This window comes from Alligator mississippiensis, chromosome 8 (assembly GCF_030867095.1).
Source record: "Alligator mississippiensis isolate rAllMis1 chromosome 8, rAllMis1, whole genome shotgun sequence".
NCBI classification, from domain to species: domain Eukaryota; kingdom Metazoa; phylum Chordata; order Crocodylia; family Alligatoridae; genus Alligator; species Alligator mississippiensis.
In genome coordinates this window covers 37,232,183-37,258,451 of record NC_081831.1, presented here as the reverse complement: position 1 = coordinate 37,258,451, position 26,269 = coordinate 37,232,183, and the positions used below count along the sequence as shown (strand labels likewise).

General features: G+C 54.8%; 1 protein-coding gene across 5 annotated transcripts in view; it reads left to right on the top strand.

The window, feature by feature from the left end:
* Window positions 1–26,269, top strand: part of SHROOM4 (shroom family member 4) — a 65,182-nt gene that overhangs the window by 14,717 nt on the left and 24,196 nt on the right. For 2 of the 5 annotated variants that reach the window (XM_019481921.2, XM_006268158.4), the window contains exons 2-3: window positions 13,755–13,906; window positions 25,880–26,011. In XM_019481921.2, coding sequence (XP_019337466.1) covers window positions 13,791–13,906; window positions 25,880–26,011 — 248 coding nt within the window. In that variant the 5' untranslated portion in view covers window positions 13,755–13,790. Of the gene's footprint in view, window positions 1–10,412; window positions 10,583–13,754; window positions 13,937–19,180; window positions 20,839–25,879; window positions 26,012–26,269 lie in introns of those variants that run through there. The other 3 variants (XM_019481922.2, XM_059732652.1, XM_019481923.2) reach the window with 3 other exon arrangements.

The following is a 26,269-nucleotide window of genomic DNA, read 5'->3' as shown; positions in this document are numbered from 1 at the left end:
ACAGGATGTGAATAAGCTTACCAAATTGCAGGGTGAATTGAAGGCTCAGGAAAGGACAGCCCACACAGGAGGGTAGTTGTGATGATGAGTTTGGGGACTGAAAAGTGTCATGTAGCTCTTTTAGTCCACAACTTCAGCCTGTCTCTTTTGGGAAGGCAGCAACATAGCACCTCCTAGCACTATGCTGGGGCTCTGCTGTGTTTCCATCCTCTGCCCAGCTCATGGTGGAGCAGCTGGGATCTCTTGGCTGCTCCAAGGCATCCACATCCAGCACAGAAAGAGCCTTTCAGCAACTCTTTCCCCTCCCACGCCCCTCCCACCAGAAATAGTTGGGGCACTTCACTGTTCCATGCTGCCGAGTCTGCAGGGCTGCCAGGAGGGGCAGAGAGGATCAGCATGAGCTCCTCTCTGAAACCCACCCCTGCTGGAAAAAAGCCGCTTTCTCCTCAGGATGCCGAGCCCCCAGGCTGCTGCCGAGACTCACTGTAATTGAATTACCCGGTTTCCAGTGAACACTGAGGAGTCATTGAGACACTGTGCGATGAAGTCAGCCTGGCGTCTAGACACAGCTTGTTTACTGTGTCCCTCCTGCTGCTCCTGCTGCTGCTCTCTCCTCTCACTGCATGAGTCTGAGGTCTCAGAGCCATGGGCAGATCCCCCGCCACCTGGGGCAGCATCCTCCCATCTCCAGCAAGCTGAGGACAGGGCGAGTCTTCCAGAGGCTCCTATCTACCAAGCCCCAGAAGCAGAGATTCCTTACCTTTTGGGGGCCTACGCAGCTTGGATGTTTGGTTTGTGGGGGAGAGTATATGGGACTGAGACCCCTGTAAGCATGGGCTGGGTAGCACGTGGGCCGTGCAGGGTCCTTGGTCTTTTGCTCTCCATTGTAGTCCAATGGATACAGCCTGAGCCCAGGAGGAGAGACTGGGACTGACACTTGGATCTGGTGGACACAGCTGAACCCTGCACACGGGGAAACAACAGAAAGAAGGCAGGAGAGGGGAAGAGGTCTCTGCAAGCAGCTGGGAGTGCTGAAGGGCGGACAGGGGCTAGGCAGAGCAATGCCTCCCTTGCTGCCCCGTCCCTTGTTAGCTCTGTCTTCACCCAGTGTCTGGCGCCTGCCTAGGGCTGGAATTCTGCAGTAGGAGCTCTGGCCAGGGCAGTGTCTGGCAGCTGCCAGCCAGCAGCAGCCCCTGGGTGCTCCTCAGCTCTGCCCATGCAGACACAGAGTGCATGGTGACCCCCACATGTGAGACTTTGGGCTGCTCCCACACCTGGTGCAGGCAGTTCTCAAGCCCATGTGGCATCAAGGCTCAGGCACTGCCTTGCCCAGACCAGCAGAGACCCTGTGCCTCTTGCTCTTGGGCAGTGGAGCCTGGGAAAGAGGTGATGCTAACACAGGGCTCTTGTATCGTGCTGCCCAGGCCTTTGGAGGCCAACTTGGGGTGGGGTGGGGGGCTTCTGTACCTGGCACCCCTGTCCCAGCATAGGTGCTCACACCCCCATGATGCCAGTTTGGAGTGTGTGGACAGTCAGCACAGCCACATGCATTAGGATGCCTGGGGCCATATATGGTTTCTTACCTGGGTGGCTTCACCTTGTTCCTGTTTGGAAGGGGAAGCCCCTACCTGGCTTCCCAGTGGTGGGATTAGCATTGGTGGCTTCTGTGATCCCTCAGTGCAAGAAGTAGTGATGGAGCGGAGCAGAGCCTGCTGCTGGCAGGATGGAGCCTGCTGCTGGCATCTGTGTGTGCGTGCAGTGGCTCATGCTGCACACTCATGCTCCTGCCCTGGGTATTCCTAGATCCTCTAGATGCCCCTGGCCTGCACTGCTGTCTCAGATTGTGCCTGGTCTCCCACACTTTGGCCCTTCCCTTCGCTGAGCACCTGGCTGTCATCTGGGCTCTGCCCACAGTGATGCCTTTGGCATGGAGGAGGGAGGTTTGTACCTATCTTTTCCTGTGCTGCAGTGTGAGAGATGAAGCAAGAGAGAGCAGAGCCAGGTCTGTATGCCAGCAGGCGGGGTGGGGATGAGGAAACAGCCTGGGAATGGAACCCAGGAGTCCAGCTTCAATGCCCACTCTGATCATGGGATGATGCAGGGAGACCAGCTCCCTCCACCCCCTTCTGAAATGTTCAGGGCTCCTAGCATAGGTGGAGCTCTCAGGAAGGGCATCAGAAGATGAAATCCAGTCCATAGCTCTTGGAAGCCCTAAATATCATGGATGGGGAGCCAGGACTCCTGGGATCTGCTAGTGGCTACTGCTGAGGTAAATCTTGGGCAACTCTTTTTGCTCTCTGTCCTCAGGTACAGCTGGAAGGTGTGTGTGTTTCTGTGCCCCCACTGGCTTATCTGCTATGATTCCTTCTTTCTGAGTTCAGAATGCCCCTAGTGCCCAGTGGCAAAAGACAGCGAGGTCTCGGCCAGTCACTGGGCTGGTGACTAGAGCAGGGCACTAGTCATCCCCTGCTGGATCTGTTGCACAGATGGACATCAGTTAAAACAGGTTTGAGAGCTCAGTGGGTCTGGGGGGGTTGTTCGTGTTTGAGAGCCCTGGGCTAGAGCACAGGGCTGGACAGGAACAGCTTCCTAAACAACTCTAGGTTGAAATGCCTTCAGTTACTCTCAGAGCAAATGCTGTGTGTGCACCTCTTTCTGCAGTTCAGCCATCCAGTGTCCCACTTGCCCACGAGGTGGCTAGGATGCCCTTGCTGCTGCTGCAGCCTAGGGCTCCACGCCTTCTACAGGACTGGTCAGCGCCCCTCACCCTAGATACGCTGCATGATGGAGAGCAGATGTAAAATCTTTGGAGGGCCTCAAGCATGGGCAGGCATCCTGGTTGGGGGAAGTGCCCTCAAGTGTGTCCCCAGGCAGGCCAGGGGCAAGTGGGGATTCTCCCTTTAAGACCTTTGTCTGTGCCTCAGCCTGCTCCTCCATGTGCTTCTCCTGCACTTGGACTGGTGCTGTGCTGTCCTTGGGGAGTGGTGAGGCTGTTGGACAGTGCTACTTCCTTGGCACCTCCCTCTGGCAATATAGGCTTGGAAAGACGGGTAAATCCAATGTCCTGTGAAGATGCCCCGGTGAGACAGTGCTGAATTTCATCCCCTTTACATGTCAGTACCAGCTTGAGCAGCTTCCAAGTGGTCTTTGCACCTTGCTTTTCAGGAGTGTGGTCATAAGTGGGGATGCTTTGGTCTGTGAGCATGTTCTGGCTGGCTGGCAGTGCCCTGGTTCTGCACTCCCCATGTGCCCATCTCCCTGGCTGTCTGCTTCTGCCTTGACTCGCTCCACGTTGGGTGTTGCCTTGCTGTGCTTAGTATTGAAGCTCTCTGGAGTTTGTGGTGCATCACCCTCTGCTCTGGCCCCATGGAGCTGTGACCCCCATTCCAGTTTGACCTCTAAAAGTGGTGTGTCAGTTTGTCCTTAAGCTTCTGTGGTCACACAGCTGAGGGTTGTTCAAGCTGGGTTGAGGTCTCTTGTCTGGGCTGCACTGGGGGAAACTGGTGTGGCTGCTGTCCCTGCTCTTGAGGTAGACAGAAGGTGGAAGGGACAGAATGGCATCACCACAGCCCCATGTCCTTGGGCATTTGGGGGTGTCACCAGAATGCCCCTCTTAAACCGCTACCACACCAGGGCCTGTGCTCATTATGGCTTAGTTTGCATTGGCTGGTGCAGCTGTTCTGCATTGTCTTCCCTGCTTCCCTTTCCCCCAGCCCCACTCCTCCAGGCTCAGAGACTTTCCCTGCTCACGGGCCCCCTCCCCAGTCCCATAAATGGGATTTGAGGAATGAGGGGCTCAGTTGTGCACAGTGCTTTCTGTGGTGGGGCTGGGCTGGGCCATGTGCCGGCCATCTCCTCATCTGGACTGTATTTCAGAAACGCGCCCAAGACATGAAGAACCCAGTGCTGGGAACTGAAGCAATATTTATTTTCCTTCCCAAAGCCCCAACCTGCTTCTTGTTGGCATTTCTCATAAATATGCGCTGACATAGCAAATTGCTGGGCTCTGTCAGTGTGCCCTGGAGTCGCCAGGGGGGGGACTATGTATTCCAGAGGTGAGGGGGAGAGCAGGGTGGGATGAGCTGTTTGGAGAAGGATCAGGGGCCAATGCTGGGAGGGAGGAAGTGATGAAAAATACATCTTGCTTCCTCCACTCCCAAATAACCTTGTTTGCTTATGAAGAAAGCTTCAGCTGTAGTGCTTTGGGCTGTGCACCTTTTGGGTCTTGGTAGCTAAGTGGGATCAGGGCTGGTGAAAGCTTGGATGGGAGACCTGGGCTTCTAGGGTTGCTGGCATTTGTGCAGAGGCTGGCACAGTTGCTTGGTAGGAGGCATGCTGTGAGTGTTCCCCTGGATCCAAGTTGGCAGCACCCGAGATATTTATCCTTCAAGAGTCCTCCAGCCTAGCTCCTTGCCTCCAGGCTCTGTGGAACAGCTCCTCAGGAAGTGCTCCTCATGGTGCTAATCTCTGCTCAGCCCTGCACTGCAGCTGCCCTCTTCCTGCTGCAGGCTCCTGTTCCCCAGCCCCACACAGGCAGCCTGCCTGTTTGCACAGCTCTGATCAACCAACTATAGAAGGATCTTCAGCTTCAGCCACATCCTGTTTGGGGATGAGCCTGGGAGACAGCCAGTGGGAACAAGCGGAGTCTGTCCTCACCTTGCTGTACATGTGCTGGTCATGGAGGCATGGGTCAGTCTGGAAGCTCCAGACTTGGATGGGAACTCCTCAGTGTCCTAGCATTCCTCTGCCATTGTGTGCCATGGCCCTTGGAGTGAGCTAGGTTGACCTGACCCAGAGCTTCTGGCTTTACCCCAGTGTGGAGCCTGGGAAGTGAGTCAAACAGCTCATCTCCTTCCTGAGTTGCAGCAGAGAGGGTGTTGGGCAGGTTGGGCTTCGTCATGGCAATGAGCTGTCACTGATGACCCATCTCAATGTCATGTCAAGATGGAGCACAGCCTGTTTAGCCATCTGGGCCTGCAGTGGGCTCTCCCTGCCCATGCCAGGCTGGGACTGTTGGAAACCCAATGAAGGATGGCTGTCTTCTCCATGCTATACTGCAGTGCTCTGGGACGTGGCTTCATCCACCTCTGGGTACCCAAGGAAATAGACCCAGAGGCGTGCTCCAGCAGCACAGGCCTCTTCCTGAAGCTGAAGGATATTATGTAGCAGGACTCTGCCATATCTGGAGAGGCACTGGTGAAGGCTAATGATAACAGCAGGGCACTGGGCCTTTGTACATTGCCTCCTGGCTCTGTTCCAGGCTAGCTGTTGTGTTAGACAAGCCTTTGTCAGCTCGTCCTGTAGTTGGGAACTGTCCCCACTTTTTTAGTTACATGGCTGGCAGGTTCAGTGGTGGTTTCTAGGATGGGGGAGAAGAGAAAGAGGAATATAGGGATGGTCAGAAATTTTTTCATGAAGAGTTTGTGGATTAGTTAAGGTGTTTTTTTCACAAGTGCCACTTCTGCAGGAAATCTGGATGTATAATGGACAAATGGAAAACTGAAGTATTGAGGTACGTGAGGGCACTGTGGGAGTTGTAGTTTAGGGGCTTTCTGATCCCATTCTGCTTTGTGGCTGGACTACATCTCTCATCATGGATGACAGCCACACAGTGGTCCCTCCTCCATATACACACGTTCTTCCTGAGGAGAGAAATAGGTGCGGTGTAGGAATTGGAGGTTGAACTCAGTATCACCAGCCCAGACTGATCCAGATCTCAAGCTGAGCCCTCTAAAAGTTATGGGATTAAGATCAAATGTATGTCTTTCATTTGCCTTCTATATTTGAGCCTTTTGGGGACATTTAGGTCATATTTCCAAGACTTGGGGATTTGTCCCCATTGCCAGCACCCAGGCATGCTCGGGGTTTGAGGAGTCCTACTGAGCCCTCTGCCCAGGTACTGGGTACTTGTGTGTGGTGCCTCCAAGCCCTAGTTGTTGGCATGAGCATCCATACTGCAAGTCCCAGCCCAGGAGTTCCTGTACTCCAGTCCTGGCCCCAGGATTTATTCTGGGCCCCTGTGCCATGGGCAGCAGAGGAGGTACAATGCAGTTTGCAGTTGCATGGAGTCCCCCAGCCTCTCCAGGCTGCCTCCTGCTGCACAGGCTAAAGGCAGGGTAGAATTGCACCTTGTAGACTAACAAGATCAGAGATACAGGAGCTTTTGTAAGCAGCAGCTCACTTTATCAGGCATGCAGCCAGTGTGCCCTGTGCAGTGAGGATGACCTGGCTATGTTCAGCATTGTGATTGTGATTGGAGAAATTGGTCATTGTTAGTGGAGAGATTCTGAAACTGCATGTGGCTTAGTCATAGCTTCTCTGTGTGTTATTGTCCTTTTCTGGGCTGTGGACATAGTTGCTCATGCACAGTGGTACGTGCAGTAACCTCATTTCTTGGGGCTGTTGTCCTTTGGAAGCTTGCCCCTGCTGGCCATCTTGCCCCTGGATTTCATAGACATTAGAGCTGGAAGGGAACTCAGAAGATCATCGAGTCCAGCCCCCTGCCCAAAGGGTAGGAAGTCAGCAGGGGTCATAGGATCCCAACAAGATAGACATCCAAATGTCTCTTGAAGGCGTTCAAGGTAGGTGCTTGAACTACCCCCGGCAGCAATATATTCCAAACCTTGGGGGCTCGGACAGTAAAGAAGCTCTTCCTTATGTCCAGCCTGAACAGTCATGGAGGAGTTTGTGACCATTCAATTTTGTCATCCCTTGGGGTGCTCTGGTGAACAGATGTTCCCCCAGCTCCTGGTGAGCACCCCTGATAAACTTATAGGCAGCCACCAGATCACCCCTGAGCCTGTGCTTTTCCAGGCTGAAGAGTCCCATGGCTCTCAGCCTGTCATCATAAGGTCTGTTTTCCTGACCTCTGATCATGCGTGTGGCTCTCCTCTGCACTCTGTCAAGCTTCTCCACGTCTTTTTTTGAATTGTAGAGCCCAAAACTGGATGCAGTACTCCAGCTGTGGCCTCACCAGGGCCGAGTACAATGGAAGAATGACATCCTGGGATTTACTCAAGAAGCATCTATGGATGCAAGCCAGCGTCTTGCTTGCTTTACTGGCTGCAGCATCACACTGAAGGCTCATGTTCATCTTGTGGTCAATCATGACCCCTAAGTCCCTTTTGTCCGAAGTGCTAGCCAGCATAGCACTGCTGAGCCTATAAGCATGCTGCGGGTTTTTCCTCCCAAGGTGGAGAACCTTGCATTTTTTGGTGTTAAATGCCATCAGGTTCTCATCTGCTCATTTCTTGAGCCTGTCGAGTTCAACCTGGATTGCCCTTCTGTCCTCAGGTGTGGATGCTTTACCCTAAAGTTTGGTGTCGTTTTCGAACTTGGCCAGTCTGCTTCTGACACCAATGTCCACATCATTAATGAAGATGTTGAACAATATAGGCCCAAGGACAGAGCCTTGAGGGACCCCACTGGTCACAGGGCACCATGACAATTGAATTCCATCAACCACCACTCTCTGGGTCTGACCATGTAGCCAATTCCCCAGCCAGCAGATTGTGGAGAAGCCAAGGCCTCAGTTAGCCAGTTTTGCCAAGAGGTGATAATGGGATACCAGATTGAGGGGTTTTTAAAAGTCAAGATATATGATATCAATCTCTTCCCCCTTGTCCAGGTGATAGGTTACCTGGTTGTAAAAGGAAATAAGATTGGTCAAGCAAGACCTACCTGCAACAAACCCGTGTTGACTATCCCTCAGGATGTTGCCATCAGTCAGTTTGTTGAGAATGGTCTCTTTGATAATCTTTTCTAGGACCTTCCCCAGGATAGAGGTCAGGCTAGTTTGCTGGGTCCACTTTCCTCCCCTTCTTGAAGATAGGCACCACATTGGCCTTCTTCCAATCTTCGGGCACTTCACCAGAGCACCAGGTATTCTCAAAGATTTGTGCCAAGGGCTGGGCTATGATGCTTGCCAGCTCGAGTACCCTAGGGTGTAAGCTGTCAGGGCTGGCTGACTTGAAAGTATCCAGCCTGTCAAGGTGTTCCTTCACAAGGTTAGCATTGATGGAGGGTAAGGAATCTCCCTCACCCAGGCCTTCCTGTTCCGTAATGAGCAGGGGCATCCCTTGAGACTGGTGAAAGACTGACACACAGTACCCATTGAGCAAGTTGTTTTCATGGGTGTCAGTTGTCAGACGTCTCATCTGGTTTAGCAGGGGTCCAATGCTTCCCTACCTTTTCCTCCGGTCCCCCCCTGCCGCAAAGCTTCCACTGGCCACCCTGCTTCCGAGAGCTCAGCCTGCCTGGGTACTGGAACTAGGCACAGTCTGGTGTGGCAGCATTGGCACAATGACCTGGATTTGTAGGGTGCACAGATCTTGGGCTGCATGTGGGAGCAGACCTAACTCTGTACTTGAGGCTTGATACCTATCCTTTTTTCACTTCTTCCTGCTTGGACTTCAGTGGCAGAGGGCACCACAGTCAGATGGATTGCCTACACAGTCAGATGGATTGCAAATTGGCTGAAGGGTTGTACTCGGAGGGTAGTGGTGGACGGGTCTTCTTTGACCTGGAAGGAAGTGAGCAGTGGAGTCCCCCAGGGCTCGGTCCTTGGGCCCGCACTGTTCAATTTCTTTATTAGTGACTTGGATGACAGGGTAAAAAGCAGCCTGTTTAAACTTGCTGATGATACCAAAATTTGGGGTGAGGTGGGCATGCTAGTAGGGAAGGACAGATTACAGCAGGACCTGGACAGGTTACAGGGGTGGACTAACGAAAATAGGATGAGTTTCAATAGTGACAAGTGCAGGGTGCTGCACTTGGGCAGTAGGAACCAGCAGCACACTTATAAGCTGGGAAACTCCCTTCTCGAGAGCATGGTGGCAGAAAGATCTTGGAGTCGTTATTGACTCCAAGATGAACATGGGTCGACAATGCAAGGTCACGGTCAGTAGGGCTAACCGTACCTTGTCATGCATCTCAGGTAGGGCCAAGGAGATGATCCTCCTCCTCTATGCGACACTGGTCAGGCTGCAGCTGGAGTACTGTGTTCAGTTCTGGGCACTGCACTTCAGGAGGGATGTGGACAGCATTGAGAGGGTCCAGAGGAGGGCTACTCGCATGATCAGGGGGCAGCAGGGCAGGCCCTACAAAGAGAGGCTACGGGACCTTAACCTGTTCAGCCTTTGCAAGAGAAGGCTGAGGGGGTACCTGTTGGCCATCTATAAACTCACCATGGGGGACCAGCAGGGTTTGGGAGAGACCCTGTTCCCCCTAGCACCCCCCAGGGTAACAAGGAATAATGGCCACAAATTGTTAGAGGGTAGGTTTAGACTAGACATCCGAAGGCACTACTTCACAGTCAGGGTGGCTAGGATCTGGAACCAACTTCCAAGGGAAGTGGCGATGGTTCCTACCCTGGGGGTCTTTAAGAGGAGGCTTGATGTCTACCTGGCTGGGGTCATTTGAGCCCGGTTTTCTCTCTTGCCCAGGGCAGGGGGTTGGACTTGATGATCTACAAGGTCCCTTTCGACCCTACCGTACTCGGGGGCTGGCTCTCAGTCTGTCTGGACAGCTCTACCTTGTTTCTCAGGGGTGTCTCTTTGGAGCTGTGCTGGTTTGAGACTGTTAACCTTCTATGAGCTCCCCTGTGTCAGGGATGCATCTCTGTATCTGGTCCTCCTCTGTCCCATTTGGCTCCAAGCTTTGGGCTCAAGCATTGAACTTCCTGATCCCCTCCCTCTGGCCTGGGGTCTTTGCATCAGCACTGGGGAGGTGGGGCTTTGCTTTTGCCCACACTCTATCAGGTATCAGACCATTCAGCACACTGCTGGGTATGATTTGTCCTTCTGGGGGACTGCTATATCAGGGTGTGTCTAAGTGCTTGGTTTGGTCTCCTGCCAGGTACAGATACAGCATTTGTAGCTTTCTGCTGTGCTTCCTGGCACTGCCCTGCCATGGAGATGATGGGGATCTACTCTGCAAAGCCTGTTCTCTGCCAGTCTGTGCTGATCCTGGTAGTGCTTTCCAGTGGTGGGGTTTTTGTTTAAAGTGAAGCAAGACTTATGATCCAGAGCATGCCCTTGTAGCATTTTTGGCCTCTCTGGGCTAGCAGGCGAGAGCAGATAGGCTTAGTTCCCCTCCCCCACGGAGGCCAGACCTGCCCACTCTGGCAGCCACAATGTCCCAAACATTTGCTGCTGCATGGCATGTGTGAATGTGCTGACGGCATGGGCAGGGGCTGCCTGGAGAGGGGGCTCCGGACACCAGCTTGGCATTTCAGCCACACAAAGGCTTCTTGTGCCGTCCAGAACCCGCTGAGGAATCTGCAGGGAGAGACATTTTTCTTCTGCTCCCTTTATTTGCTAAGAAATTCATGTGACTGGGGCGGGGGAGGGAGGCCAAGCCCAGCTGGGTTGCTTGGTTCAGTGCTCCCCTGTTCCAGTCTGGCCCTTCTCAAGCGCTGGACACCCCAGGCAGGAGTGCCTCATTCTGTGTGGTGCTTCACTCGAGAAACCGGCATAACACTTCTGATCCCAGAGAGGCCAAACCCAACGATCGCCTCTGCTTTGGAATTTAGCTGCATCTGTCGACCAGAAAGACAGGACCTTGTGGAAGGCAGTAGGAGCTGGTTAGTGCCCTGGCTGCCCTGCTACTAAAGGGCCCTATCCCTAGCACCCTGCATGGACAGGAGCATGCAGAAAGGAGCTCTCAGGTTGTTGGGCTGAAGTGGGGCCTGGGAGCTGCCTCTGGGGTTGGGGGCTGGAGATGTGAAAAACGGCTCTTCCTATGGATAATGGAGTAATGTCATGTGGTCAGCAGGTGGAGGGTCCCCTCTACCATCTGCCCAAGGGAGCGGCTGTGATGCAGCACATGGGGGTCCTCAACAATGAAGAGGTTAAAGCCCTTTGGGGGTATCAGTCAAGGGTGCCGGAGTCAGCTGTCTGTGACTTGCAGGGGGCGCTGTGTGGAGGGCATGGCTGGTGGGTGGAGGCGGCAAGGGCATCAGGCAGGGCCATGGTATGTGCAGTTCTTGGAGGGGTTAGCTGGTCTCAGGCTGTCACATGCCAGGCTGTGCTGAGGTTGGGGCTTGTCCCTGCTGCTGACTGCTCTGTGGATGGGTTTAGCTTGGGTCTCCCCTGCTGGCAAATCACAGACCCAGTGAAATTATGGGATGTGGAAGCCTGGGGGGTGGGTTCATGGCCCAGGGCTTAACCCTGACCCTGGCACGTGCCTGTGGCAGCACCCGCTCAGTGCAGAGCAGCAGGAAGCAGCCAGCCAGGGGAAAGGCATGGAACAATGCTTGGGTGCTTAAAGCCTGCTGGCTGCCATTGTCTCTGGTACTGCTGGCAGCCACAGTCTGCGATACAATCCAGTGCTCTGGCAGGGCAAGGAATGCCAGTGCCTGGTGCCCTCTGCAAGCAGGAGAGCGCTGCTCTGCACCTGGGCAGCCCTGCTCCTGGCACATAGCTCCAAGGAGGCTGTCTCCTTGCCAGCAGTAAACAACCGCCTGAGCTTGCCTAACGTGTATGGGTATGGTGAACGGGCTCAATCCTCTCCTCCATTGGCAGACATTGGGGTGGCTCTAGGGTAGGCTGCATCTGGTGCATGCTGGCCCTAGGTCTGGCACTGTGCACTTCACTCTTTGAATCCACTGAGGCTGTTGATTTTTGTTTTCTCTGTTTATGCCACAGTCATTAAATCCATCCTTCCTCATCTGGTATCTATTAACCCCTGTCCCAGCAGCAGGCAGGAAGTGGCATACGCAGTGCACAGCAGAGCATGCAATCAGGAGCCTTCCTGGGGCAGGGCTCAGGAGGCTGGGCCCAGGAGAGGGGTTTAATGAGAGCATCCACAGCATGTTAGAGCAGGCAGTGCTGGCCAGATGAAGAGGCTGTCTCCCCTGCTTCTCTCTGAACCACGAGCAGAGCCCAGCTGACACAAGGGGTCAGCTCAGCTCTGCCAGGGCCATGGCATTCCCAACTGCCTGGTGTCTCTGACTGTGTTCTCTGCTGCAGTACATGGCCAGGGGATCTAATCCACCACTGAAATATCCTTCTCCTAAGAAATTGTGTCCTCATATGAGCCACCCCTGCCATGAACCTCTCTCATGATGCTTTATCAGGATGATTCCCTTTGCTCAATGCAAGGGTGTCAAATGTATGGCCCATGGACTGGATCCAGCTTGCAGGGCTCCTGGAGGAGCCAGGAATTCAGGGACAGGGCCCACTGCTGGAATTCAGGGTACAGAGCCCTTCTGGAGACTCATTTTGATGGCAGGGAGTGAGCAGTAGCTGTGTTGACCCTGTGGCTCCCTGATGCTCCTTATCTAGATCCAGACTTCAAGGAGCCCCGTGGTCCAGATCCAGCCCCGTGGGGGGGCAAACCAGTTTGACACTCTTGCCTAAGTGGAGGTTCTTTCTCTCTTTGTTTCATAACATGCCTGTCACAGCAGTGTCTAGTGCAGGATTGACAGGCCTAGTCTTAAAACAGCTTGTGGCAGAGCTGTCTGGGGCCTTGACTCTGCAGCTGCCTGTTCTGGGGAGGCCAATTGTGGCTTTTGTGGTGTGGACAATTGTCCCCTTAGAACCAAGCTGAGATCCTCCAGACCACATGGAGGAGTGGCCATGGGGATGTGCTGGGGGTTGGGGAGAGCCAGCTCTGATTCCTGCTCCACTCTCCCTCACTTCCAAGCATGCTGTGTTAATTAACAGTGCTGGCTAGCTGGCCTGGAGATGAGATTATACTCCCGGCTTACTAGAGCGCAGATGGTAAGTGAATCGGTGCAACAGTTAGACATAATAAAGGCCTGGCATGCCCTGTTGTATGGTGACTGGAGCCAGGTGGAGCTTTCAGGGACCCTCTTGGTCCTGAATGGCTGTGAGTGAGGGAAAGCAGTGGAAGCAGCCTGTCCCACTGGAGCCAGCTGAAGCACCCCAGGAATGGCTCCCCAGCATTTGCCCAGTCAACCCCTGGGTGGGCAAGGGCTCTGGGCATGACTTGGTGGATGTGGAGAGGTGCATGACTTGTTCTGCTGCTCCTTGCTTGTGCCCTTTTAACTCCCTGATGTGCTAGCACCTTCCTGTAGACAAAGTGGATGCATGGTGGGTTTTATTAAGTGTGGCTTCTTTCCATCCTTGATTTGGCTCCACACAGCTGAGTGCTTGAGGCAAGGGAAGGGTCATGGAGATAGGATTGTAGCAGCCCGGCAGGGCTTTGGGTTTCCATGGCTAATGCATCAGTGTCTCTAGCCTCTCCACCAAGCAGGGTCTGTCTGGAAGGCTGGCTCAGAGGCTCTGCAACAGGGTGGGGGTTGCTGTCATCCTGGCCTCAGCCAGCTGAGCCCTTCTGCTGGATGGCAGGTCTCTGCGCACAGTGGGCATTGATGATCCAAGGGGCAGCTCCCTTTAACCCAGGAGATCAATTATCCTGTCCCCCGCTGGGCCTGGGAAGAAGGGAGGGGGCACGGGTGATGCTGGTGTTGGGGTGTGGTGGGGGAGGCTTCACTGGTGCTGGATGCTGGCGCTTGTCATGTCGGGATGGAGGGAGCCCTGGTAATGTGGGACCAAGTATCTGGGCTTGGATTCTGCTGACATGCCTGTCTCTGAGCACCTGAGCTTGGCTGCTCCTCAGCCATTGTGGGCAAGGGCTGGCTAGTGAGTGTGCAGATACACATTCCCTGCCTAGCCAGTCAGAGCTGTAGCAGAGCACCACAGAGCTGTAGCGTCTCCAGGAAGCTGGGAGATCATTTGGCACAGCTGCCTCCTGGCTTGTCTGATCTTCTGGCTCTGTGTTGTCTCCAGATTGAAGATGGCGGCAAAGCAGCCCTGTCCAGGAAGATGCGGACTGGGGATGAGCTGGTGAACATTAATGGCACTCCTCTGTATGGCTCCCGGCAGGAGGCCCTCATCCTCATCAAGGGCTCCTACAGGACGCTGAAGATGATCATCCGCAGGTAGGGCCAGCTGGCAGTGGCATAAAGCAGGTAGATATGAAATGGCTAAGAGTGGCTTTGAGCTGGGTCAAACTTGAATTGTGCTAATGGGAGGAATGGTGGGGAGATGCATGCAGTGGTTGAACAGAGCCTTGGTCCTGAAGTTGAGTCTGCAATGCGAGGCCCTAGAGGAGGACAGACGGAGGAAGCCATCAGGTGTCTTGCTAGCTGAGAAATCTGTACCCCAGTCCCAGGCATGCTGGGGAGCTCTCCGAGGCAGCTGGGCTGTGGGTCTGTGTGCAGGTACCCCTCAATCCCCTGACAGGCGTGTAGTATATGCTGTGAGTGGTGCCAGCAGCATCCTCGGAAACCACGGGGCTGGGGGGTTGTCCCAGAAAGCACAGGCCCTGTTCATCCTGTTGGAGGGAACTGTCTGTGCCACTGACTCAGCTTCAGCCAGCTGCATGTTGGGAGCCCTGTGTCTGGGCCTGAAGCCAGGGCTGGCCTTGTTGTATATGGGGTCAGAGGAGGGGGCTGGGCCTTTTCTGCTTTCCCTACTTGTCCCACTCTGTCCTCAGCCAGGCCTTGCTATCCTGTGGCAGAAGGGAGTTTGGGATCAGGTGGGAGGTGACCTGAGGGTGGTAGGCTATATGAGCTGGACTGGGCTCCCTGCTCATGGTGGTGGTGGGGGCGGGGGCAGATTACATCTCCTCTGCTATGGGCAGATTGCATCTCCTCTGCTTGCGGAAAGATTCATAGATTCATAGCTGTAAGGTTGGAAGGGACCTTGTAGATTTTCTAGTCCGACCCCCTGCTGTGGGCAGGAGAGAAAACTGGGCTCAAATGACCCCAGCCAGGTAAATGTTGAGCCTCCTCTTAAAGACCCCCAGGGTAGGAGCAAGCACCACTTCCCTTGCAAGTTGGTTCCAGATCCTAGCCGCCCTGACTGTGAAGTAGTGCCTTTGGATGTCTAGTCTAAACCTACTCCCTAGCAACTTATGGCCGTTATTCCTTGTTACTCCAGGAGGTGCTTGGGGGAACAAGGTCTCTCCCAAACCCCGCTGGTCCCCCCTAGTAGACAGCCACCAGATCCCCCCTCAGCCTTCTCTTGCGAAGGCTGAACAGGTTAAGGTCCCGTAGCCTTTTCTCATAGGGTCTGCCCAGCTGTCCCCAGATCATGCGAGTGGCCCTCCTCTGGACCCTATCAATGCTGTCCACATCCCTCCTGAAGTGTGGTGCCCAGAACTGGACGCAGTACTCCAACTGCGAAGCTGTGTGTGTTCCCCTGCACCTCCAGAGGGATGTGACCTTATCTCCCAGCATGATTTGGGAGTTGATTCTGGCCGTGGGAGGCAGGGGAGGGTCTTGTTGTCTTTAGTGATACAGTGGCCCAAGCTAGTAGAGCAGAGCTGGATGCATGTGCTGGCCCTTTCCCCACTGAGCTGGGAGCAAGTGTATGGCTATGGCGTGGGGAGAGAGGCCTGGGCATCGAGCATTGAGTTCACATTGGGTCCAGGGTCCAGTGCCATGCTTTTCCTCTCCATAGACGCTTGATGCTCCAGGGACATGGGCAATAGGGCAGCTGCAACCTCTCCCTGAGGAATGAGCTGAACCTCCTCAGGTCTCTGCTGGGAAGGTGCCTAACTCCCTCAGCTCCTGGGGTATGAGGGAGCTGTGGGCTGGGCTGTCCTCTCTGCCTGGCACCCCACAGCCCTATGACAGTGACCCCAGGGTAGGGAGGAGTTATGTGAACTCAATGCTATTTAGTCTCAAGGGCACCCTCTGCAGTGTCTTTGCCTGTGGTTTGCTCCTCAATGCCAGATACCTAGAAGCTCAACTCCTTGGTGAGGCTGGACTGTGTGGACCCAGGAACCAACCCTGGCATTGGAGAGTTGAGGTCACAGCTTTGGCCAAGTGGACTCATCCTTTCCCTTGGTGCCAGGGCCAGGTGTGGAGGCTGCCACAGTCTCTGCCACAGGAGCCTGGAGCTGTGGTGCAGGGTCTTGAGCCTCTCTAGACCTGTGGCTCCCTGCCTTAGCTTCTGGCACCCTCCTGTGGCTGGAATGTGCAACTGTTTTCTCCTTCTGAAAGGCCCTGAGCTTTCTCAGCCAAGGCCTCAATCCTCCAGCGAGAGCAGCATGTGTTGGGGAGTGTCCTCTGTGATTGGGAAAGGTGTCTGGTCTGGGCTTCCACAGCGCCCTGCTCTGTGCAGGCGAAGGGACGGCTTGGTTCTTGGTTCCCTATCACTGCTTGTGGCTCACTTGAGACCATCCCAATGTGGGACTGGGTCACTGGTGATCTCTGGCTCCACAGCCACCTCTAGCCTGAGCCTTTCTAACGGGAGTGAGAGGGCCTTGCCCCTCCTTCTGAGAGAAGGGAGCCAGTGGGTTTAATGGTGTCCATTGTCCACTCCCCTGATCCCTAGTGCAGCTGGACTTGCAAAGCCCTAGCTCTGATGCAGGCTGACAAGCAGCAGTGTCATGTTCCCTGGGGCCTGTGCCTAGGTGATCTCAGTGCCCTCCCCTTTGAGGTAGTTCCAGGTTGTCTTCCTGGGGTCTTCGAGTGCAGATGGGCCCAGATCACTCTGCCCCCTCGAGCCTTGCCCCAGCTCCAGCTGGTAATCTCTGTCAGAAGCTCTAGTGAGGCATCTCCCTCTGGGGCTGTTGGCTATTGGTTGGATGGAGTGAAATAGAAGCAAACTCAGCCATCTGAGGACATTCCTACGTGCATTGTGGCTACCTCAGATCAGTCCAGGCCCATAAGCTGTGGTGTGGCCTGGTCCTATGGCCAGAGCAGAGGCAGGCAGTGTCGCAGAGCCCTGGCCAGCCTTCTGCCTGGCACACTTACCCTCTGTGTTGTGGCTGACAGGGCTGCTCTGGGCCAGCCATTTCTCCCTCATCTTTCCCACCTGGTAAAGCTGGCTGTGGAATTCCTTGCCCATGATCTCATGCTGCCTGTGGTTCTTTCCCACCCGGCTTCCTGTGCAAGGGCTCAGGTTGGCCTGGTGGGGGAGGCTGCGGGAGGCAGGAGCCCAGCTGCTCAGGGTAGGGAAGTGGCTGCAGCTGCTTTGGTCACAGCAAAACAAACTGCAAATAGCAGGAGAGCTTGGGTGGCTGAACCAGTGTGATAGCCCAGATCCTACTGTGTCCCCCACTTCCCCTCTTCCATCCCCAAAATTCATCCCTGTTCAGCCCTGGCCAGAGTCCATCCAGGACTGGATAGGCTGTGATCTCACAGAAAGGGGCTGTCCAAACAAAGGCGGGCTCAACTGAGCCCTGAGTAGATCAGACTGCCCCCCGGGTCAGTGACTGCCTGTTGTCCCCAGGGCCCCTGCCATTGCTTTACCGCTGGCTCTAGTTTGAATTCCTGTCTGTGAGGACTCTACCCCCTATAGTGAGGGAAGCAAGCAGGGAAGACAGATCTTGGTAAGGCCGCAGTCTGAACATGTACTTTCTCTGCCATAGATTCATAGATTCATAGGTGTTAGGCTCGGAAGGGACCTCAATAGATCATCGAGTCCGACCCCCTGCATAAGCAGGAAAGAGTGCTGGGTCTAGCCGACCCCCAGCTAGATGTCTATCTAACCTCCTCTTGAAGACCCCCAGGGTAGGGGAGAGCACCACCTCCCTTGGGAGCCCGTTCCAGACCTTGGCCACTCGAACTGTGAAGAAGTTCTTCCTAATGTCTAGTCTAAATCTGCTCTCTGCTAGCTTGTGGCCATTGTTTCTTGTAACCCCCAGGGGCGCCTTGGTGAATAAATACTCACCAATTCCCTTCTGTGCCCCCGTGATGAACTTATAGGCAGCCACAAGGTCGCCTCTCAACCTTCTCTTGCAGAGGCTGAAAAGGTCCAGTTTCTCTAGTCTCTCCTCGTAGGGCTTGGTCTGCAGGCCCTTAACCATACGAGTTGCCCTTCTCTGGACCCTCTCCAGGTTATCCGCATCCTTTTTGAAGTGTGGCGCCCAGAATTGCACGCAGTACTCCAACTGCGGTCTGACCAGCGCCCTATAGAGGGGAAGTATCACCTCCTTGGACCTATTCGTCATGCATCTGCTGATGCACGATAAAGTGCCATTGGCTTTTCTGATGGCTTCGTCACACTGCCGGCTCATGTTCATCTTGGAGTCCACTAGGACTCCAAGATCCCTTTCCGCTTCCGTTCCACTAAGCAGGTCATTTCCTAGGCAGTAGGTATGCTGGACATTTTTCCTCCCTAGGTGCAGCACTTTGCATTTCTCCTTGTTGAACTGCATCCTGTTGTTTTCTGCCCACTTGTCCAACCTATCCAGGTCTGCTTGCAGCTGTTCCCTGCCCTCCGGCGTGTCCACTTCTCCCCATAGCTTTGTGTCATCTGCAAACTTGGACAGAGTACATTTGACTCCCTCGTCCAAGTCGCTGATGAAGACATTAAAGAGTATCGGTCCAAGGACCGAGCCCTGCGGGACCCCACTGCCCACACCCTTCCAGGTCGAGACCGACCCATCCACCACGACTCTTTGGGTGCGACCCTCTAGCCAATTCGCCACCCACCGGACTGTGTAGTCATCCACGCCACAGCCTCTTAACTTGTTCACCAGTATGGGGTGGGATACCGTATCGAAGGCCTTCCTGAAGTCTAAGTATACGACATCCACCCCTCCTCCTGTGTCCAGGCGTTTCGTAACCTGGTCATAGAAAGAGACTAGGTTGGTCAGGCACGATCTGCCTGCCACAAACCCGTGCTGGTTTCCCCTCAGCATAATTTGCCCTGCCGGGCTCTCACAAATGTGAGCCTTGATAATTTTTTCAAAGACTTTGCCAAGGATGGAGGTGAGACTGACTGGCCTATAGTTGCCCAGGTCCTCCTTCCTCCCCTTTTTGAAAATGGGGACCACGTTAGCCCTTTTCCAGTCCTCTGGGACTTGGCCCGTGCCCCACGAGCGTTCAAATATTCCTGCCAGTGGCTCTGCAATGGTGTCGGCCAGTGCCTTCAGCACCCTCAGATGGAGCCCATCCGGGCCTGCCGACTTAAAGGCATCCAGTTCTTCCAAGTGACTCTGCACCACCTCGGGATCTACGTATGGAAGTCTGGCGCCTTGCTGCTGCCTCTCTACAACCCCAGTGAGAGACTTGTCGTGCCCCTCACTTAGGAACACTGAGGCAAAGAACTCTTTGAGGAGTTCAGCCTTGTCCCCCCTATCTGTCACCAATTGTTTCTGCCCATTTAGCAGTGGTCCTATTCCTCCCTGGGCCTTCCTTTTACTCCCAATATATCTAAAAAACAATTTCTTGTTGTCTTTTACTTGGGTTGCCATCCTCAGCTCCATGGTAGCTTTGGCCCGCCTAACTGCCTCCCTACAAGCACGAGCAGAGGAGGTATATTCATTTTTAGCCATAGCTAAACTGAGCAGAGGAGGGGACTGCCCTGAATCCCAGGGCTTGAAAGAAGGCTCCTGGTGGCGGGAGCTCTCTGTCCATGGAGGGCATGCTGTACTGCCCTGTCACATACTTCAGTCATTTACTGCTTTCCAACTTATTAGTGTGTTCAGTGCATTTCAGTTCCTGCAGTGGAGTGGGGAGAGGGGCTGCCAGATGTGGGGAACTAGCAAGCAAACTCCACCCCCACCCCCCCAGGCCTAGCCTGCTGCCACTGCTTGCCTGGTGCCCCTCACTGCTGACCCACAGCCCCCTGTTGTCCTGAGTCCAGGCTTCCTGTGCCCATGCATGGCCCTACCAGTGTCTGTTAAACACAAGGTTGCTGTGTAATTCCCTGGCACCCTGACCAATGTTTGCTGGTAATCCACCACTCCCCCAAGACTCCCTGGTGCAGGGGTGCTCCAGCATGCTGGGGCATATGCACCTGTGCTGTTTGCCTTTTCCTCACCCATGCCTGCCTCTAATTTGGAGAAGTTCTGATCTGCATAGCATATTCCCATGGGCCAGATCATGGGCAGAGGAAGTAAGCTGCTCAACTCTTTGGTATCTCCTTTTCAGGGCATACATTGAGTTGCTGCCCCCACTGGGTAGGCTGTGTATTTTGGTTTGAACCCCTTGGTTCAGGCTTTGATTCCCCAGAAACCTGTGGTCTCCAGAACCATCATCCCTCAGTCAGGGACCCTGGGAGGCAGCCTGTGTCCTGGACTTGCTGCATTCCAAGACTGTGCCCAGTCTGCCAGCCCCCTGCTGACTTGGCAAGGGGGAGCCATCATCATGGGATGCCAGCCGAAGCCACCTGTTTAGTAGCCTAGGGCACTGACACCTCAGTCCTTGAGATGCCCCAGTGGAATACAGTTCCCACTCAGGCTACAGCCTGCAGTGGCAGCAGGAACTGACCCCATGACTTGGGACTGCCCCTCCATGACCCTCTTTCTGAGCCCACTCGCAGCTCCCCAGCTGCCACCTTCCCTGCAGAAGCATTGCCCTGCCGGGGCCCTTCAGCCAATGCCCTCGATATTTGCAGATCAGGGAGCTGCCCACTCTCCTAGTTTCCTTCTCTGTGGCCACACTGTGGAGCCAGGAAGCCCCCAGATCCTCTCCCACCCAGCCCTCTTGACTGTTTTCTCTCTCATTATTGTAGTGAATTCTTTGCTGTCCAGATTGTTATCTTCCCTGAACATCACTTCCTCACTCCCTTCCTGGCTGCTCCTGTTCGCCCCAGAGCGACCAGGGGATAGGCTGTGCAGTCTGCGGGGGGCAGGGCTCCACACTGCCCAGCAAGGAGCCCTCACACTGGGATCAGTCTCAGCAGTCCTAGCCTTGGCCCCCAGTGGGTAACAACTGCCCTGAAGCACTGGCTCCCTGGTGCTCTTTGTTGGCACCTGGGCTCCACGGGACAGAAGAGGGGCTTGGACTCTGTACCCTGCAAGAAGGGCAGGGCTGTTAATGGATTCAGAGTAGCGAATTGGTGGCAGGGGATCCTGGCACCCTGAGGCTTCAGAGGAAGCCCAGCTTGGAGCTCCCTGGAATTCACCATGGTAAGTGCGGGGCCCTTGGGCTCGAGGGTACTCCCCCACTCTGCCCTGGCTCCTCTGCCCAGAGCACTGGACCTCTCTTGGGTAATAGCTCTATTTGCTTTGGATGGAGACTGGCCCAGGGGCCAGCTGGGGAGGGGCAGAGCCTCTGCTCCCAATTTGTTGTTGCTAGGTGTGATCCCTTCTGCCAGGAGAGAGAGAGACTGTATCCTGCTTCTCCCTAGCAACAGCTGCACTGTCCTACCCTCACCTGAGCCAGGTGCTTCTCCTCTGTGTAGTAGCTCATCCTGCCTTAAATCCTTTTGCCCCGTTAAGTGCCCTGTCTTAGGGGCTCCCTATCCGAGAGCTGTTGCTTCAGAAACTGCAAAGCAACTCCCTCCATTTCTGTGCTGAGCCCCAGCTCCACTTGGGTCACTCAGTCCTGCCCCACAACCCCTACTGTCTTAGCCTTGAGCTCCCCCTCCCAGCTTTCCTGGTGCCTCTCATTTCTGCCCCACAGCCATGTGCTCTTCCAGAAGTAGCCAGCACTGCGTGACGGCCCTCACAGGAACAAGCGAATCCTCACTGGTCATGCTGCTTCTACTTTGTTTTTCTCAGCAGCAAAGTCATGGTACAGGCAAGGTTTCTTGAGCCATTGACAACAAGTGCACTGGCTGAAGAGCTGCTGGTCAAGGTTTAGGCAAGGCTGGTGGCAGCCAGGGACCTGAGAGTGGGTTTAGGTTGAGGGTCATAGGAGGACAGTTCTGACCCAGATGGGCTTGTTGTGGGGTCAGCTGCCTCAGCTACTGTTGTGGCCTGGCCTTCTCCCCCAAGAGCTCTAGCTGGGCAGTATCAAACCAAGACGGGATGAGCCTGCTGTCCCCTTTCTTATCGGCAGCTGAGAACATTTTGATTCCTGCAGTGGAGTGGGGAGGTGTACCAAACTCTATGATTCTTCCCTTTCTGCCTGCCCCTGGTTATGTGAGCCACAGATTTCATGAGTTAGAGATAAAGGCAACCTAGAAGGACTCGGTGGCTGGGTCTGAGGGCCCCTCAAGGGGTGGAGATCAGCATCTCATCTTCAGGTTCTGGCATCATGGTGTCTCTGTGCTCCTATGTTGCCAGCTGCCACTGGGACAGTGCTGTGCAGGGGGGAGACGGGTTCGGCTTATCGTTTCTGGTCTGCTCTCTACTTCCAGTCCCCAGCACTGTTTAGCCTAGCACAGTTCCCTACATGTTGACACATGTCCTGGGAGCTCATTGTATGGCCAAGCTGCCTTGACAGCAGAACCCAGGCTTCAGTCTGGCACTGTGCAGGCTGGTCTTGGGCTCCCTGGACCTGAACCCAGTGTGATGCTAGGAGGTGCTGTGCTGCTGGGAACACCGGGCTTCTGACCCTGCAGAGCTGGTCTGGATTGTGCAGGGCGTCAGCCCTTGTATCTGGCTGGATTCCAGCCTGGTGAATTCCACCCCGCTCCTGTTAGAACAGGCAGTGAGGGGAGAGGTCCGGTGAGTGAGTCTGCTGTGGACCTTGTGTAAGGCCTTTTGAGTGTGTTGGGGTGACCAGCCCTGTCTGGTTGGGGGCCCAGGTACTGTTAAGCCGTTGGGCCAGGACAATCGAGCCCTGATTATATTTGGGGCTGTTTCAGTCTGGGTGCTACAGTGCATGTAGACTGAGGCTGCCCAAGAGTCATGGCAGGAGAGGTCTGAGACTGCCTGCTCTCTTCAACACCCATCCAGAGGTCCTGTGCAGCTGCTGTTCTTGTGATGCTGGCCTCTGCCACCTGGTACTGGGATACCCTGAAAAAGTGGCTGGGGTCCCCCAGCCCCCCTCCCCCCCCCCCCCCCCCCCCCGGCCTTTGTGGTAGATGCCTCCTTGACTTATTCCCTGATCTTGCTCTCTGTTGAGGACTTGCATTGGGACTTGGCCTGTGAGGGAGGTGGGGTGTATCATAGCTGCCCCTCTCCTCTACAGGAGAAGGGCCTCCTGTCTCTCGTGGTACAAGCTAGCAGAGTTGCAGCAGCGCATGGCAGGGACCTGCTCTTTACACCCAAGTGCTGACCCCATGGAGCCCGTAAATCATGGTGTTATTGCTGTGCTATCAGTGCATGGGCCCTGACCCTCACTCAACAGCTTCCTTTGCACTTCTTGCCAGCTGCTGTCCTGTTCTGAGTGCTGGCGCTGCCTGCTTCCCCACTTCATGGTTGCCACAATGATACATACAGCATACAGGCAGTACCCAGGCCTGTGTTGCCCAGCACCTCTGAGAGCTGGCAGAGACTCCCAGACTGACATCCCTTCTCCCCTATACCTCCCCAGCAGGCCCTGGAGCCTTGGGGCCAGTAGCTGCATCTGCTGGTGGTCCCTGGGGCTGCAGTGGGTGCAGGTGGGAGAGGTGCTGCCTGCTGTCCTGGCTCAGTGCCAGCCTGGAAGCCTGGTGGGTCTCATCACCCCATCAGTGTTGACATTGGGCCCAACACCACTGTCTGAATGCCCCTGCAGCCCTCTGCTATCCTGACCCTGGTTATATCCATGTATGCACTGCTGTCTGCTGGCATCCATCAGTCCTGTCCTGCAGCCCCCTCTCATCCCAGCTCTGACCTACTCAAGCACAGCCAGCTCTTCTGAGGCCCCTCAGACTCAGCCTGAAAAGCCCCTGCTATCCCCGTCCTTGGTTCCTCCCTGCCCCCTCCAGCTCTGCTGATTCCTCTCAGGCCTTTATTCTGGCCCCTGGACAGACAGACATCCTCTCGCCCCTCAATCCTGACCCAGATCCGTTAACTTAGCCCTATGGAGTTGTCACCCATGTTCAGGTTTTGAGACATCACCAAGCCCTGGAAGGAAGGAACCCCTCAGGCCCCCTTCCTGTGTGACTATCCTCATCCCCAGCCTATCTGATGATTTGGGGCAAGCTCTGTCTGTGTCCTGGGCATTCCCATGCCAGGAAGGGCTTCCTGCTGTGTTGGCAGTGGATGATCTGAATGCCAAGGCAGGAACAGTTCCAAGGAGGTTACTGATTCCTGAGCCCTGTTCAGAACCGAGGACTAGACACCCCAAGCTCCAGCCCCCTTCCTACCCCCGCCTGAAATCCTGCTTTCCTCCTCCCTAAGAATCCTAAGCCTGCTTGCTTCTTGTTTTCTGGTTCCTCTTCAGGGACTCCTACTATCCTGAGATCTGCTGATTCAAGCCACTCTTCCCACAGGCCTCCTCCTCATGCACGGTTCTCAGCTGTGAAGCCTCCATCTGGGGGCTGTTCTGGGAAAGGGGCTTGCTGTCAGCTCACAGCCCTATCCACACTCTCCCACAGGACTCCTGTGGCCAAAATGTCAGTCTCATGCCTGTGAGCCCCAGCCTGCCTTTGCTGTGACTCATCCAGCTCCTTTGTGAGCTGCTGTTCCTGTTGTTCCTGGACTCCAACTTTGTGATGCACATTGGGCTGGAGCCCTGGGTCCAGCACATACATGTAGGGAGTAGAGGAACCAAGAACCTAAGGAACTCAATACGATGCTCCCCTTGTGTGCTGTCCCTTGGTCTGCAATTCTTTGTGTCCGGAAGGCCATGGATATGGTGGTGGAATGCAGTCTAACCTATTCAGCCAGGGTAGAGTCCCCCTGATAGCTGCTGCCTCCTGCCAGCCTAGCTTGTTCGTCACTGTGTGTCCTCCTTCACCATCGCCTCTGGTTTTGCTGCACCTGCTTCTGGGTTGCTCAGCCTGGTTTGGCAGTAACAGAGCCAGCCCTTTTGTCATTTGATGGCAATAGGGATAGATGCTATGTCAGAGGCATGGTCCCCCCAGGGGCTGGTGCAGAGTTGTGAACCACAAGGATGGATTGCCTGGTTCTGTGCCTGTTCCATCCCAGCATTGCCGACTGCAGTGCCAGGCCCATGCTAGGGCAAGGTGGAGCCAGGCTCTGAACTCTAGAGCTGGGACTTCCAGGCTTCAGGCAATTTCTCTGAGTATGTGGCTGAGATCTGAATTTAGGGCACCGTCTTGGCTTCCTGGCATGAGCTAGCTTTTTCCAGGTTGGCCCGCCTGTTGAAGTCATGCCTGCAGAGGGTGTGGGTCAGAGTGGTGCAGCAAGTGCGTGGGTGCCTGTGGGTGGTTCTTCCAGGTCTGTGAGTCAGACCCTTGAAATCATGAGATCCACTGAGAAATCATGAGATTTTCAGACCTACAGATTGCCAGCTGGGGCTGCTTTTCAGTCTCCTGCTGTCTGAGCATTTTGTGCTCACGTTTTCCAAAATATCAGTGAGAAAGTTAACTGTTTTCCAAGTAAAAGCTGAAGTTTGTACATAATTCCATGTCTCTGAGAGTTGATGCTTTAAGGATACGTTGAATATCACAAATCTCACCTTGGTACTGGAATAAAGCAAACTGGCCTGCACGTATGTATGTGTGTGTAGGGGTTAGTAGCACACTCTTGGCAACAAACTAATTAATGCCCATGTGGGGTGTAGGGAGGATAAACCGTATGGTGATGGCCCCTTCTCTAGTTGTTGGGGGTGGAGAAAGTTTCCTCCCATTGTACCCCGCAGTGGGAAGCTTTGCTCATCGCTGGGGCCCCCGCTGCCGCCCAGTGGTAGGCGTGGAGAGGCAGCAGCAGGGGGTGGTTCCAAGCTGTGAAGGGGGAGGGGGTTCATTGCAGGTCCTGAACCCTCGTGGTGTCCAGAAGAGCATGCTGTAAGATGAGCAGCACCTCCCTCGTGCTGGCTGCATCCTTTCTGCTGGGCTGGGTTAGTGTCACACTGTATGTAAGGGCCACCAGTCGGGGGACATCTGGGGCCTGGGGAGCCCCCTCAGTGGCAGGGAGGGGGAATGTCCCAGAGAAGCCAGTGACATAACAGGGAACTTCCTGCCCTCAGCACCCCAGTCTGTTTGGGGAGGGGATGTCCTGAAGAGGCCAGTGACATAATAGGGAACTCCTGGTGCCTCCTGATATGGAGCCCTCCTCCCTCTCCTCCTCTCTTGGCGTAGACGGGAAGCTCTCCAGGAAGTGACTTCAGCCCTGGTTCCTCAGGCCAGCTTCCTCTCCATTCTTGTCATTCTGTTTTTGCTTTTGGCAGGAGGAACGTGCCCGTCATCAGGCCCCATTCATGGCACCTGGCTAAGTTTTCAGAGGTCCGGAATGAGTCTGCCACCATGCACTGTCCCTCAGATGCCTTCAGTCTGTCTTGGCACTCAGGATGTGATGCCAGGTGAGTCCCTGGGCACCTGTGTGGTGGGGTCTTATATGGGCATGGTGCTCCTGAACCTCTATCTCCAACCTATTCTAGATAGACTAGGCTTATTGGAGCTGCTCACATAGCCCTCATAATTTGGGGCATGCAGGCTCTGTGGGTCCTGGGGCTGGGGATCTCATTAACTGTTCACTCTAGGTCCTGGGGTGCAATGCTGGGGGCACTTGCCTATAAAACCCACCTTCCCAATGCAACCATCACCTTCTGGCCTCAGCC